This window comes from Chionomys nivalis, chromosome 5, assembly GCF_950005125.1.
Source record: "Chionomys nivalis chromosome 5, mChiNiv1.1, whole genome shotgun sequence".
Lineage (NCBI taxonomy): Eukaryota > Metazoa > Chordata > Mammalia > Rodentia > Cricetidae > Chionomys > Chionomys nivalis.
Window position 1 is genome coordinate 11355929 of NC_080090.1, and position 14692 is coordinate 11370620.

A 14692-nucleotide genomic window follows, 5' to 3' on the forward strand; every position below is an offset into this window, starting at 1 on the left:
TGAGAGTCAGGTGCCAATTCAGAAGACCCGAGACTGCCCTCCACATGCATGTGTGAACGTGTACACACATACTCCTGCACACATGAACACGTGTACGCACACACAAAGTTATCAGAATAAATCATGATTCCTCAGATTATACATTTTTATCTGCTTTCAGCTTCCAAAGTCAGGTGCCCTTTGTAATATCAATTTAAAAACTGCCCAAGGATCGCTCAGCAAATGACCGAGAGGAACATTTCATGGCATGTGAATTTCACTTCACAAAACAAAATAAGACGTGATGTTTATCTAAGAACACCAGGAAGTTCCGGTAAAGACACAGAATTTACCAACTAAAACAATAACAAAAATATTAAGATTTTTTTCCTTATAATTTTCTTGTTTGATGGTCACATTTAACGTAATAGATTTAGTTTCTGTTCTCCCAAGACAGCATGTGGCAAAATCCCCAAAGCAGATCCAACCTTTCCATTTGCACCCACGGGGAACACAATTTCTGTCGCAGCCAAGCGAGACTTAACCCAGGAATCTCACCTACAGACTTCTGTGACCATTTTCTACCCTCCAGATTCCCATCAGTGATGATAGGGTTAAATAAAAGCCCACCAGGACTGCGGGGAAGCCTGCGCCCTTCCTACCAGGTCGTCTTTATGGGAGCATTCTAGTCAGGGTTTCGAAGCTCTTATAAACACCACGACCAAAAGCAACTTGGGGAGGAAAGGGTTTATGTCAGCTTACAGCGCCACATCCCAGTCCATCACTTAGGGAAGTCACTGAACCAGGCCGAAGTTCTTCCCAGGTTCCTGTCAGAGATGCGGAGAGTTCCTCTGAGATGGAGGAGCAGTCCTTCCAGACAGGGCTCTGTGCTACCCCTGACCCACAGCTGGAACAACACAATTCTGTTCTGCACAGAGCTGAACAGGGAAGCCCAGGGAGGCAGGGGAGGCAGGGGTAGTGCAACAGCCAGGTGAGATGAGAAGAGACAAAGCCGGTGTGGGAAGGAAGAACTAAGAGCCGCCATTCCTCAGAGAAGCGTGATTTCTCTCTAACCTGTCAAGTCCACTTCCTCCTTTCCAGCAGCTTAGCAGCCAGTGACGGTTGGGTGACAAGATGTGGGTGCATGGTTGAAGGGCGGCTCTGGAGCCACTGACCCACATGTGTCCTGAGGTACTGCTGCTTCCGTTCCCTAGGTGAGAGGGAAGCCTTTGTGGGACACTGTCTCCCCCTCAAGTAAGCTAGTGCCAACCAGGATATCTCTGAGTCTCCAGGGAAAGCCGCAGCAAAGCTTCCCCTCAAAGGCCTGCTTGCTCCAGAGCTCTGGACCCCTCCACAGCCTCCACTCTGCAGGGTCCCCACTTTCTACAAACTTCCCAGGGCACAGCCACTCCTCATTACTCTCCCGAGGAGCCAGCAACGCCTGGCTGGGAGCCTGGCTGGGAGCACTCAGTTGGCATTTGGTAAATAAGGGCACGGGGCCCAGCCTGAGGTCATGGTGCAAAGGGGCCACGAAGACAATCCAGGACAGGCCCAGTGGAGGGGACCCTGTAGAAAAACAAGCATGGAATCCAGGTGCTGGAAGTAAGCGCGGGAAGGGGCAATGTCCAGCGTGGCTTGATCACTTGCACACCTAGCTTGTTCTGATTCCCGCATGCCTTACACACCTAGCTTGTTCTGATTCCCGCACGCCTTACACACCTAGCTTGTTCTGATTTCCACACTCCTTGACACATGCATTAGCATCATCCCCCAGTTTTCAAATGGGGAAACTAAGGCTTGGAGGGGGTCCTGCTCCAGGAAGTGGCCAATGTGCCTGGGGAATCAGCAGGAGAGGGGGTCCCTCCATGCCTTAGTTTCCTCAGGGCCCACATGGAGGCAGCGAATGTGGAAGGCATCTCCATGGACTCTGGGGTAGACCAGTGTGGATTCAAATTCTAGTTTTACACCTTGTTACGAACTCAGGCAATGTACTTGGTATCTAGGCCCCTCTGTTTCATACGCTAATGGTGATAGTGTGGTGACCTCACAGGCCTTTGAGGATAAGTAAGTTAATACTACAGATCAGGAGATGGCTAGCCTGCCAACTCCTTTCGTAAATCAAGTTTTAGCAGAATGCAGCCAGGTCAATTTTTTGCAGATGTTACAATGGCAGAGCTGAACAGGCTAACACAGAGAGTGTAGCCCACATCCTAAAACAGTAACTAGCTTCTCTTTAACCTAAAAGCCTGCTGACCCGTCTCTACATGAAAAGCCTCCAGTGCTGGAAGGTGGGCACATGATGTGCTCCAAGGGCTCTGGAGATCATGAAGCATTTGCAATCCCACCCCCATCACTCCTCATGCTCAGGATAAGATGCCTACCAGACACGCCAGGCTACCAAGTTCAGGAATCAGAAGTGAATAGGAAGGACTGGAGAGATGGCTCAGTGGTGAAGAACACTGGCTGCATTTGCAGAAGGCCTAGGTTTGAGTCTCAGCACCCATGTGGTGGCTCACAACCATCTATAACTTCAGTTCCAGGGGCTCTGATGCCCTCTTCTGACCTCTGCAGGCACAGACATATATTGGAGCAAAACCACTCATACATATTAAATAAATAAATCTTAAAAAAAAAAAAGAAAAACAAAAGAACAAAACCCCAAGTGAACAGGATATATGACCTAGCTGTGCTGGGCGGTTGGGAACACAGGAGCAAAGGAAGGTAGAACTACAGAACGTGGTAAGCTCTTTGGAGGAAATAAGGAAGAGGAGCTGTGAGAGCCACAGCCAGAGGAAACTAAAATCACTCTAGTCAGACTCCAGAACACACACGGCAGCGAGCACAGTGGCCTCCCTTATCTACAGTTTGCTGCTTGTGGTTTCTGTTACCTGAGATCAACCAATGTCTCAAACATTAAGGGTAAAGTTCCAGAAATACATAATTCATGAGTTTTAAGCTGCACACACCATTTCTTGGTAGCTTGTTGACATCTTATGCCTTCCTACCCTATATTATTTGTGATATGAACTCTCTCTATCTCTCTCTCTCTCTTTGAGTGGGGGTTTCCCCTAGATATCCTGGAATTCATTCTGTAGATGAGGCTGTCCTTGAACTCACAGAGATCCACCTGCCTCTGCCTCTCCAGTACTTGGATTAAAGGCCTGTGCCACCATGGCCCCGTGGACTTTCTCTTTGTTCAGAGCATCCAGGCTGTATACACTACCCACCTGGAAGTCGTCTTGTTATCAGATCAACTTCTATGGTTTCTCAGAGCTTCGTTATTCATTATTACATATGAATAAGTAATGATTCTGGCAGTTTATTACAGCATATTGTTCTATTTATTATTAGTTGTTCATCTTTTATTGTGATTAATTTATAGATTAAACTCAATCATATACATAGGAAAAACAAAGTAAGCATAGGTTTAGTATTATTCAGGGTATGAGGTAGCCGCTGGGTATTTTGGAAGCTGGAAACTGGCCACAGACTTGAGCTGAAACAGAAGGCCATGTTTTATGACTGGCAGCTAGGAAACCCCCTTTCTGGCAGGGAGGCCAGCACTGACCCAGACCCATGGAGAAAACAAATGGCCTCATTAATTGGACAGAGGCTTATGAGGTCCACTCCCCACCCAGAGACACCCCAGATGCCCAGCCCATGTGGTGGGCATCCCAGGGTTGGCTCCAACACCGTATCCTTTAGAGGCTCAGCACTGTCAGGGTGGGATGGCTGGATCAGCAGGGAGCCTTGTGAGGTAATGTAAGAAAAACAGGCAGAATGGATTTGGGGTGGCCTTTTCCTCCTTCAATGGAACCAGTCAGCCCTGGAAAGACTCATGAGATGAGCTAGCCACAGGCTTCACAAGTAAATGCCAGGCAAACGCATCACTGGAGTGGCCAAGAGTGATGGCACACGCTAGCCCTTGGGAGACTCGGGGAGAGGATACTGAGCCCAAGGCCAGTTGGACTGGCTGTATATTGAATAACAAGACAATAAAGGAAAAGAGTGAGAAATTGTGTCCAGAGGACTATCCTGGCTGAAGCGGTGCTTGTGAAGGTAATTCTATGGGACCTATAGTTTCATTATTTTTTTTAAATTGTTTATTTTTATCTTATGTACATGACATTTTGCCTGCATGTCTGTCTGTTCTCAGCATGCATGTAAGGCCCACAGAGGCTAGGAGAGGGAGTCCCTGGAACTGGATTTACAGCAGGTTATTAGCCATCCTGTGCATGGTAGGACACACGCCAGGGTCCTCCGGAAGCGCAGCCAGGGCTCTTTTAACTACCGAGCCAGCTCTCCAGCCCCTTGAGCCTGATCCTTCATCATCTGTTACAACTTGAACTTTCATATGCAATCTCCTGCACAGGCCTCTGACCATGTAACAAAACAACTAGCCTCAAATCAGACAGCTGTGTGCAGGGAAGATTTATTTATTTTTTTAAAGAGATTTGCTTGTATGTTATGAGTGTTTTGGATGCAGGTGTGTAAATGCAACACATGTGTGTGAATGCACTGTGTGTGCAGTGCCTGCAGAGGCCAGAAGAGGGTGCTGGATACCCTGGAACTGGAGTTATAGACAGCTATCTCTCTCCATGTGGGTGCTGGGAAGTAAACCCAGATCCTCTGTGTGAGCAGCACGTTGTTTGCTTGTTTTTAATACCAAGCATCTCTCCAGTCCCTGAAGTAAAGATTTAAACACAGATTGCTCATCCCTGATCCAAAACACGTGGGGGTGATTGTGCTTTTGGATTTTGAATTTTAATTTATTCTAAAAATTTTGGAGTCTTGATGCATTTGTATATATGTAACAGGATAACCTGGAAATAGGATCCAAGCTTAAATTAAAACACTCATTTAGGTTTCATATGCACCTTATACATACATCCTGGAGTCAACATAGAGAATGTGTGTACACACTTGCATGTGATTGAACCTAAGCCCACACATATGCTGAGTAAGAGCTCTATCATTGAGGCCTAACCCCCGACACACACTTTTTTTTTTCATTTTGAGATGTTGTCCCACCAAGTTGCCCAGGTTAGCCTTGAACTTACTCACTATGGAGCCCAGGCATGCTGGAAATTGCCCTCTTCCTGCCTCTGCCTCTACTTGTTCTGATCCTGTCTGCAGTGTGAGCCCCTCCCTCGAACCCCAGTCTCATCTCAATTACCTAGTGCATTCCTTCACACTGGCAAGCATCTCACACCCAACACCCAGTGCCCACTCCACCCGGCTCCTGCTCGTCTTTCCCCACCCTTGTAAAATGCTGCCACATTCACCCTCACCCTGAGGCTTGGGCCTGAAACTTGGACATTGTCCTTGGCTCCTTGCTACCTCACGACACCAAACTCTGTTGCCCTTTGGTACCCAGCCAGCCCCACGGAGCCACCTTCAGTGCACTCTACCCCACCCACAGTGCAGCCGTCACTCCACTGGTGACACTGGTCTCAAGGATGGCCTCTGAAGCTGCTTTATTTCTTTACAGCCCCGTAGCCAGAGTGACCCTTTTAAAGACTGGAAGTTGGTGGAGCCCAGTCCCAACAGCTACATCTACAACACACTCCTGCAGCTAAGGCTCGGGGAACACTGCAGAAGAGGAGACAGGAAGGTTCTAAGAGCCAGAGACCAGGGAGTTTGTGGTGAGACTGTGTTCCCTAATGTCAGAAGCTACACCCCTACAGTTTCACCAGCATGACTACCCAGATGTGAGTGGATCAACAGACATGCCAAGGTGGATGGGGGAACATTCAGAGGACTCAGCCCTACACAGAGGAAACCACAGAAACTAGAGAACACTGAGTGGAGGACATGGTGGTCCCCCGGGAAGAGCACATCAATTGCTTATCCAGCACCCAATGGTCACCCCTGAAAACGTATGCACCAGTAACGTTATACGGACCGAACAGGTTATATTTAGGAATATATACATATACATATATGCATGTAAAACAATGGGAAAAGGTCAGGTATCTGAAAGAGAGCAAGAAGGGATATTTGGGAGGGTTTGGGGAATAAAAGGGAAGTGAGAAATGAAGTATTATAATGTCAATAATAATAATATTAATAGAAGACAGAGATTAGCTAGCTCTGTCACTGCTCAGCTCCCAGGGCTGTGTCGAGGGACACTCTGGTAGGAGCCGGTGTCACTAGCAGTCAAGGCCGCTGTGCTAGGACCATCTTTCTGGGTTCTTACTATTTTCTCCCCCGCCCCTTGTCCACTGTGCCATGACAGAGACATGCCTCCTGCTTGCTGCCCAGCAGCTTCAAACAAAGCTCACCAGCCAGCACAGAAGCCCACCCCTGCCGCCCTACTGCAGTTTTCTCCGCAGCACTTGCTACCTTGTACCAAACGTTCGTTCCTTTGCTCTCTGACTTCCCTACCAGAGTAAAAGCGCCATGGGGGCGGGGGGTTTCCTCCGCTTACTGATGTCCAGGCCTTAGAGCACCACACATCACAGGTGCTCAGTAAATACTGACTGAGGTGAATGTTTTGCAGCCAGCAGGAGCCTTTGGGCCACTGAGCACACCACCCAGGGGCTAAGACTTTTTATGCCAGCTGTCTGTAAGCCTTGAAATCTTACTGTACAGAAAGGCTGGTTAATGGTGGCTGGCCTGGGGTGGGCTGAGGATGGAAACAATGTTCCCCACTCACAGGGAAGAGCCATGAAGGAGGCTCCAGCCTCAGAGCACTGGGTGCCTGGGTAAAGACAAGAGGGCTGGGAAGGACGTACAAGGGCAGGCAATGGTCCACATCACCACATGGACAGGCAATGGTCCACATCACCCAATGTCCATGGGGCTCTCACCCAGGTCCCACAACCCGAGGAACCCACTACACAAAGTGCTAGGTCTAAAATCCCACTTACCAGGGTCCCTTTCAGGAAACTTCTCGGTGACAACAGTAAGAGGCAGCCTTTCGCTTTCAGCCCCTCATATTGTCAAACTTTTCTCTGCAAGCCTTGACCACTCCCTTCAGCCTCCCCAGCAATGTCACTTCCTACTGCATAGAAAACACAGAAGCCATCAGACCAGAACAGCCTCTGCTTCCTGCCACCACACCTGTGTCTCCCTGCACGGGGCCCCTGATCTGCCCTGGCCCTGTCGCAGTGGCTGCAGAGGTAACTTCTGAATCCAGTTCAACTCCCCAGCTGGCAAATGCCTGCCCTGGTCTCCCGGGCAGCATCCGCGGTGGCTTGCATCTGCGGTGGCTTCTCATGCATGCTCACCTGCTCCACCAGGGGCCACATTGGCCAGCTCTATCTTTCAGCATTCGGTGTGAAGTCTCTCATAGGGCTGAGGAAAGCCACAGCCTCGCTCTCAGCTGCCCCTGTAATCCCGTGCCTCCTCCCTACTAGCCCGCATCCCCTCATTCCACACAACCTCAGCTTCCCAAGAAGGACTTACACTCTTACCACCCCCAAACTTCTCTTTTCAAGGCCCTCTTGTGACTTCACTAATACCACTGGTCAAGCTGGTCTTCCCCTTATCTGTCCTGGAGGCAGCTTGTGACACAGTTAACCCCTGACAGCTCAGACTTAACACACACACTTTAAAATACTGAACAGCTTCCTTGAAACCACACTGAGCTGGCTTGGTGTACAATGATGTGAGGTCCCTTCTTCTCTTCTCAACTCAGACATCCTCCCTGAGAGACCCTGCACGATTGTTGACCTCAGACACTACAAAGTCAATGCATCTGAAAAGGAGCAGACATCCCTGCCCTAGGTCGCTTTCTCCAGTTACTTCTAGGAGAAGGTTCATTCTCTTCCCTAGCCACGAAGACAGCCCAACGTAGCTCATGCTTATGTTCTGCCCACGTGTCTCACGCTTACGTTCTGCCCACGTGCCTCAGACCCCACCAGATTTTGTAGTTTTGTCATTTTGTTCTGCTTCTTTTTACACAAGTATTTATTTTCACGTGTAGAATTATTTTGCCTGCGTGCATGTGTGTGCTCCAAAAGAGAGCCTCAGACCCATTGGAACCAGATTACAGACGGTTGCGAGCCGCCATGTGGATGCTGGGAACTGAACCCAGCTCCTCTCCAAGAGCAGCCAGTGCTCTTAGCTGCAGAACCACGTCCCCAGCACGGCTGTTTCTTCTGTCATTGATTGATGCTGACTTGATAGGACACATTTTCCTAGGCTGTACCTAAGCTATAGTCCTAGCTTCTCTCTCAGAAGAAGAAAGAAGTCCCTTTGAAGTCTCTGTTTAGTTTGGTCCCATTCACCAACCACCTTCTCCGTCTCCAAGCCACCCATTTGAACAAGGAATAAGGTGGAGGCCTGGCTGGGGACTCCAAGTCAGACCCTGCCACTGCTCCCCGCTCCTAATGACCTGGAGTCCCTGGTTCACTTCTCCGGTCTGCTTTATTTCTTGCTGCTGGGTCCTTGTGTTGACCTCCTACCAAGTGCTGTTCTTCCTCTAAATGTCAGTCTGCTTTGGGTCTTTCCAAGGACCTGGAGTCCTGGCCCTAACTCCCATTCCACCCCTACCCCCAACTGCCACCTCTGAAGCTGCCTGGGACTCATTCTAGCTAATCCCCTGTGTCCTGTCCCAACCCACTACCACAGGATGGCATAATTTCTGGTCTATCCTGGCACATGGAAGTTTATCTGCTAGTCTGTGCTTTTATTTAAACCCAAATGGCTTTAGGCCAGGCATGCTTTCCCCAGATCCATAGATCTCACAACTCTGCTGTTAAACACACAGTCTTCCTGAGCTCTCACGCACAGGGCTCCGTATGGATATTGGCTCAGTTTACCTGTCTAGAGCTCCAGGTGAAGACTTTACCACCCCTTCAAGTCAGTAGGACTACAGATGCTTATGAGACTTGGGCAACTTGCCTTGATCACATGACCACATCCAGAAAGTCAAAACCCCAGATTTGACTGCTTCTTGTGCTGAGGCACCAAATACCACAATGCCAGCATTTGGGAGGGGAGGCAGGGAAATTGCTGCCAAGCTTCAGGGCAGTCTGGGCTACACAGTGAGTTCAAGGGAAGCCTGAGCTATATAGTGACATTTTGTCTCAAAAATAAAAAAGAGCAATCCAGATTCGAATCCCAGCCTGCCAGGTTACACAACCCACACTCTTCCACTCTGACAGAGACCCGCTGCAGCAGGGTGCAAAGAAAAACAGAATACAGACAAACCTGGGGCCCAAAGAGAGTAAATTGCTACTCCAGGCCATCCAGGAAAGAGGTTGTTCTGAGCCTGGTCAGGGACAGATGAGAACGGGAGAAACACAGCGGTGGGAGATCTGGATGCAGCTGGAGCTCTCGGAACATCACATAAACCAAGGTGACTAGTATCGCAGAAAGCAAGTGTCTCTCCTTAAGAGTGGAGGTTTAAGCCTTAGAGCGACAAAGAACTCCAAGAGAGGAGCCTAGGGACAGAAACCTGATTTCCAGACATAGCCACACTGGCACCTCCCAGGCAGGAGGAGGATGGGAGGAGGAAGAGGGCCAAATTAGGGAGTCCCAGTGGGGACACAGCCAGCTCCAAGGCTGATGGACAGGCTAGCAGACAGCTGCAAGGCGCCTGCTGGCGACAGAGGATTATCAGACCTCGGGAGCCTTCACAAGACCTCTGAACAGCATCTCAGCAGGTGCAGGGAACCCGGGGAGGCTGAAGCCAGAAGTGCAGACTTCCAGAGAACCCAGGAGAGGAGAAACTCTGGGAAACACAGAGCCTCCAGTCAACAGCAGAGTGGAGAAGGCTGAGACCCAGGGGCTCGGGAGGAGGGGAGGGAATAGCAGGAGAGCCTGCCTCAGGAAGAAGACAGCGGGTTCCTCATGGAGGTGGAGGTTTCTGGCTGGGTTGGATGGAGTGCAGCTTGGCCGTGAGGGAAAAAAAGGCTGCGGGGAGATTCCCAAGGTGCTCTGAATTGGCAAGGAGGGGGGAAACTGACTAGACACAGGCTGCGGAAACGAGAGCTGCCCTCTGGGCTGTCAGGGGTCAGAGGACCCTACCTGCACATCTGAGTGCACAGCACAGGGCTGGGCGGCACAGGTGCACACTGCCCTTGCTAGAGCATCACAGTCAGCTGCCTGCAGCAGGCACTCATATGCAAAATGTGCCTGGGACTAGAGTTTCTGTCACGGCTAAGGGTGTTTTCACTTTTATTTCGAGGTCTTCCATTCCACTTCCTCCTGAGACAGGGCTTGCCAGAGGCCACACATAGGAATTCCTCAAGCACTGTTTTCTTAGCAAAACAACAACACAGAAGTGCTGGCCCAGGCCTGGTAGTGGTGCAGGAGTCCCTTGCCCTTGGGATTCCTCTTCTGTCCATGGACTGAGTCACCCCTCCCTGTCCCTAACATGCTGTAGGCATTCCACCCGCTAGCCCTCCCAGCCTGACCATAGCTCCCGCCCAGAAGAACCCTGGGAAAGCTACAGCCGGGACATAGGAAGCTTAGAGACTGTATCTGTCCCTGTGCCCCCTTCCTCTCGTTTGTTAAGTCTTTAAACCTGCAGTTTGGGGCTAGTATCTGGCTGGTTCTCCCATCACCCCGTCTGAAGAATCTTGGCTTCTAGTCAACATATAATGGCAAGAAGGTAGGGGCTGAGTCAGAAGACTTAGGCTTGGGTCCTGCCAACTCCCACGACTGTGAGATTTTTCTCATCACTTCTAAGAGGAGTGGAAGAAAAAAGCACCTGCCTCTCCCTAGTCTGATATGACCAGTTATTAATAACCTGCATTTGATTCCTGAGATCTAATCATCACTAGCACCTGTCCTCAGTAGCTGGGTGACACACCCCGGAGAAACTGAGTGTGGCTCAGCCAACGTCTTTTTAGGCTAACCACTGCCAGACACAGGTCCTGCCCCAGGCACTCGGTTGCTGGAGTGGACAGAGTGGGTTTGTTCACACAGCAGGAGGTGTCTCTAGCAAAATGTTGCCCACACTGCTGGTAACAGATATCCCAGGAACTTAATGGGAATCTAGGCCCTCTTGCTGACCCGTCAGACTAAACAGGAGGGAGGCAGATGCTGCTCTCTGAGAAATCAAGGTGACGGTCCTGAAGCAGAAACCACAGAGTCCCACGCCCGGCAGCTCAGGGGTTGTTGACACAGGATGCTTCCCCTCACCATCTGGGGGCTGTGGAAAGCTGCCCTGACTCACAGGGTGTCGTGGGAGACAAGTGACATGAGCCATGGCAAATGGGTTTGAAAGGGACAGCTCCACTCACATTCAGTGACTCCTTTTTCCTTCCAGGTCCCCTCGGAAAAGTGGAGATTATACCTACCTACATAAGGCTCGTGTCTCTCACTGGTCGAATGGGACTGACTCAGAGGCCTTGGCTCCCCTGACTTGCAAGTCACCCCTGAGACACCCCAGATGTGAAAGCTCCTACTCCCAGCGGCTGGGCCCCTATGTCATCCACCCACGTCCAACGGGTTCTCCGCTGATGTTGGCCATGCCTCTCCTACACCACAGGCCCCAGCCAGGGACCCTGAGAAAGTCATTACCCCTTTCCACAAGCTATCGCTCCAGTCCAGGACCTGGGGATGGCCCAACCTGGACTCACCACATGAACAAAAGCTCGGCATTTCTGACCTTCATCTCCTATTCATCTTTCCTGCTGTAATTTTTGCTTTTGTTCAAATCAGTCGTCCAAGGAAGGTTTGCACTCAAACCATCAGTGGGGCCACACTCCTGGCTATGGGCTATGAAGCAAGTCAGGCAGTGGCCAATGGACTGGAGAGCTCTTACAAACCTGGTCTTTTGCTGCCCAAAATTATCTCACACACACCCAGAAAGCTCTATTTTCAGAAATGCTTTAACCTATTTCTTTGCATTTTAAGTCTTCCCGAACACTTCAAACATTTAAAAATGCATATATTCCTGGAAAAAGGAACCATCCTTTTCGGCCCTACTCCAATTTTCGCACCACACCTATGCTCAATATTTACTGCAACAAGCTGGTGGCTGTATGCTTTTCTCACAAGCTGTGGAGGGTTGTGGAGAAGGGAGCTTCTCCTCATTTCACAGGCCTCACCCCACAGCCGAACTCCGACCAGCCCAGTGCCTGCAGCGGCGAGATACAGAGAGTGCTCAAAGTAAATTTGAAATAGCCAAATATGGAAAGTCAGCAGGACGGAGTGGAAAGGCTGAGGAAAAAAAGAAGCAAACCTAGTGAGACCCGCAAGGAGTCCTTAGAACCGTCAGACCCTACAGCTGGGTGGCAAGGGGGTCAAGCAGTGGTGTGCAAAAAACTGTCTCCGCCCACGCTGCTGGGTGCTCACCTCCACCGCCTGGGTCTGCTCAAATCTAGAACTCACCTTCTGGAAAGTCGGGCGCTATCTCCAAACATGCACGCACTATAGCACCGGTGCAGGTCTTCGTCCCTGGCATTAAGTTCACGTTAACGGGTTCCGCTTGCACAATGCCGGGGTGGGGGTGGGGGTCGGCAAGCGCTGGTGTCCCGGGTCGCCTCAGTCCCCCCGCCCGCCTATCACATACGCCTTCGGCTCGCCGTCCAGAGCTGCTTTCGGTTTCAGGATAGTTGGGACGGTCGGCTCACCGGGTCTTCGCCACCAGCGGGACTCAGCCGCTGGCACAGGGCAGCTTCGCCTTAGAGGCAGGCGCCGTCCAGCACCAGAAGGGGCCTCAGGGAGGGGCGGGGCCGAGGATGGGGGCGTGGTCTTGGCGTGCTGGATGGAGGGGCGTGGTCACGACCCCCAAGAGGCGGGGCGAGAGGGCTTGGAGGCGGCCCGGAACTCCTGCGAGCCGGGAGGCTGAGTCACCCACACCCTTGAAGCCTAGCCTTCTCTTTTTAGGACCGTCGGTACCTCATGTGCCTTTGAACTGTAAGTATTTTGCTTTTTAATAAACCTATTTCCTGCCCCCCTCCCCCCAAACCTGTTCTGGAGCAGAAGCGTCTGACTCAAATCACTTCTTCCCGGAGCTTCCTGCAGAGCAGTACAAATCCAGCGCCAGCCCTCATCCTGCTGTTAGCAGTTAGTCTCTGAGAGTCCTAATTAGAGTTGTCAGTCAAAAGCTCCCCAGACAGCTCTCCTGGTCTGCAGAGCCACCTGGTGCCTGACCTCTAGAGGTGACTCAGATGATATACCCAAGGCTAGAACTTTGATCCTGGCCTCCCAACTGCTAAACACATTCGTGCCACACAGTCACAGTAATTTCAGCCTATATGAATGAAATGAGATAGCGTCCCAAGTCAGCTAACCGCGGGAAGTACTTAACCATCCCGAGTGTCAATTGCCCATCACCAAGAGAAGAGGGTGCTAGGTGCCTTGGAGTGAACACAGGTGTGCATTGGAGCTGGGTAGCAGGTTTGAGGAGTAGATATGGAGTCTGGAGGAGTAGCCAACAGGAATCGGAAGTCCACATGCAAACCTTTGGTTAACAAGAGTAGACACTCAGTGGGGGAAGATGGCCTGTGGGTTTGCTTTGGGATCAGCTTGTTCTTGGGAGAACTGAGAGAGCTGCATTCTGGGACTGAACCCAAGTCCTCCTCCTGGTCCCTCCACACAGCACATCTATTGCTCTGTCTTCCATCTCCCCTCACACTACTGCAAGGCGACACAACCCATATATTGATCCTGTCTTCATTAGGGTTCTGTTGTTGTGAAGAGACACCATGACCATGGCAACTCTTATAAAGGAAAACATTTAATTGGGGCTGGCTTACAGTTCAGAGGTTTAGTCCATTATCTTTATGGCAGAAGGCAAGGCAGCATGCAGGCAGACATGGTGCTGGAGAGGGAGCTGAGAGTTCTTACACCTTGATCCAAAGGCGACAGGAAGTGAACTGTGTCCCTGAGCATGTCTTGAACATATGAAACCTTAAAGCCCGCCTCCAAGTGACACACTTCCTCCAACAAGACCACACCCACTCCAACAAGGCCACATCTCTTAATAGTGCTACTCCCTTTGGGGGCCATTTTCCTTCAAACCACCACAGATACCATGTCTGGTATGAAAAATACAGCTAGGCTGGGTCACTGGCACTATGCTCGGCTATGATTCCCTGTTCTCTTTTCACTGACTGAATGAAGTAATCTGCTCCAAAATGAGACCCAAGGTTTTATATGGTGAAATCCCAAGCTGGAGAGAATACATTTTCATTAAATGGTGGCCGCCAGACTCCACAGACAGGTCTAAATAAGGACACATAGGACTTTTTGGTGGGGTTAGAGGCGTGGAACACACTTAATTTTTTTTTTCTGTCTGAATGGAAGTCTGTAACCTTGTGTGTCCCTGGTGCTCACGGAGGTCAGAAGAATTAACTGGAGTTACAGATAGCTGTAACCATGTGGGTGTTGTGATTGAACCCAGGTCCTCTGGAAGAGCAGCCAGTGTTCATAATGCTGACATGGTAGTCGTCAGACGTGGAGGCTAAGTTCCCAGTTCCCACTGTTGATCCCAGAGTCATGGGCAGGATGATTAAGAGAGCAAACACAGACCCTGGGGTGCAGCCCAGATGGAAGGTCATGTGACCTCTCCTAAAAATATTTGATGGTGGCTGGGCATGTAGGCTCATGCCCATAATTTCATCTCTTGGAAGACGGAGGCAGGATTGCTGAGTTCAGTGGCATCCTGGGCTACATCAAGACTTGTCGGTTGGGGGCACAGAAGTCCTTGTGCCCAGAGTACCAGGGAAAATAGAAATGTTAGACATGCAGGAGAAAAGACTTGTTTTATGCCCAGAAGGGTGGGAGTAGTTATTATTAATGATCTGGT

At 50.4% G+C, this 14692-nt stretch overlaps 1 protein-coding gene across 2 annotated transcripts in view; it reads right to left on the minus strand.

Annotated features, from left to right (window-relative positions):
* The window catches only part of Traf5 (TNF receptor associated factor 5), a 42318-nt gene extending 29726 nt beyond the window's left edge, over positions 1-12592 (minus strand). Inside the window, exon 1 of one of the 2 annotated variants that reach the window (XM_057769841.1) lies at positions 12271-12592. In XM_057769841.1, coding sequence (XP_057625824.1) covers positions 12271-12302 — 32 coding nt within the window. In that variant the 5' untranslated portion in view covers positions 12303-12592. Of the gene's footprint in view, positions 1-1053; positions 1100-12270 lie in introns of those variants that run through there. The other variant, XM_057769842.1, reaches the window with a different exon arrangement.
* Positions 12593-14692: the final 2100 nt, after the last annotated feature.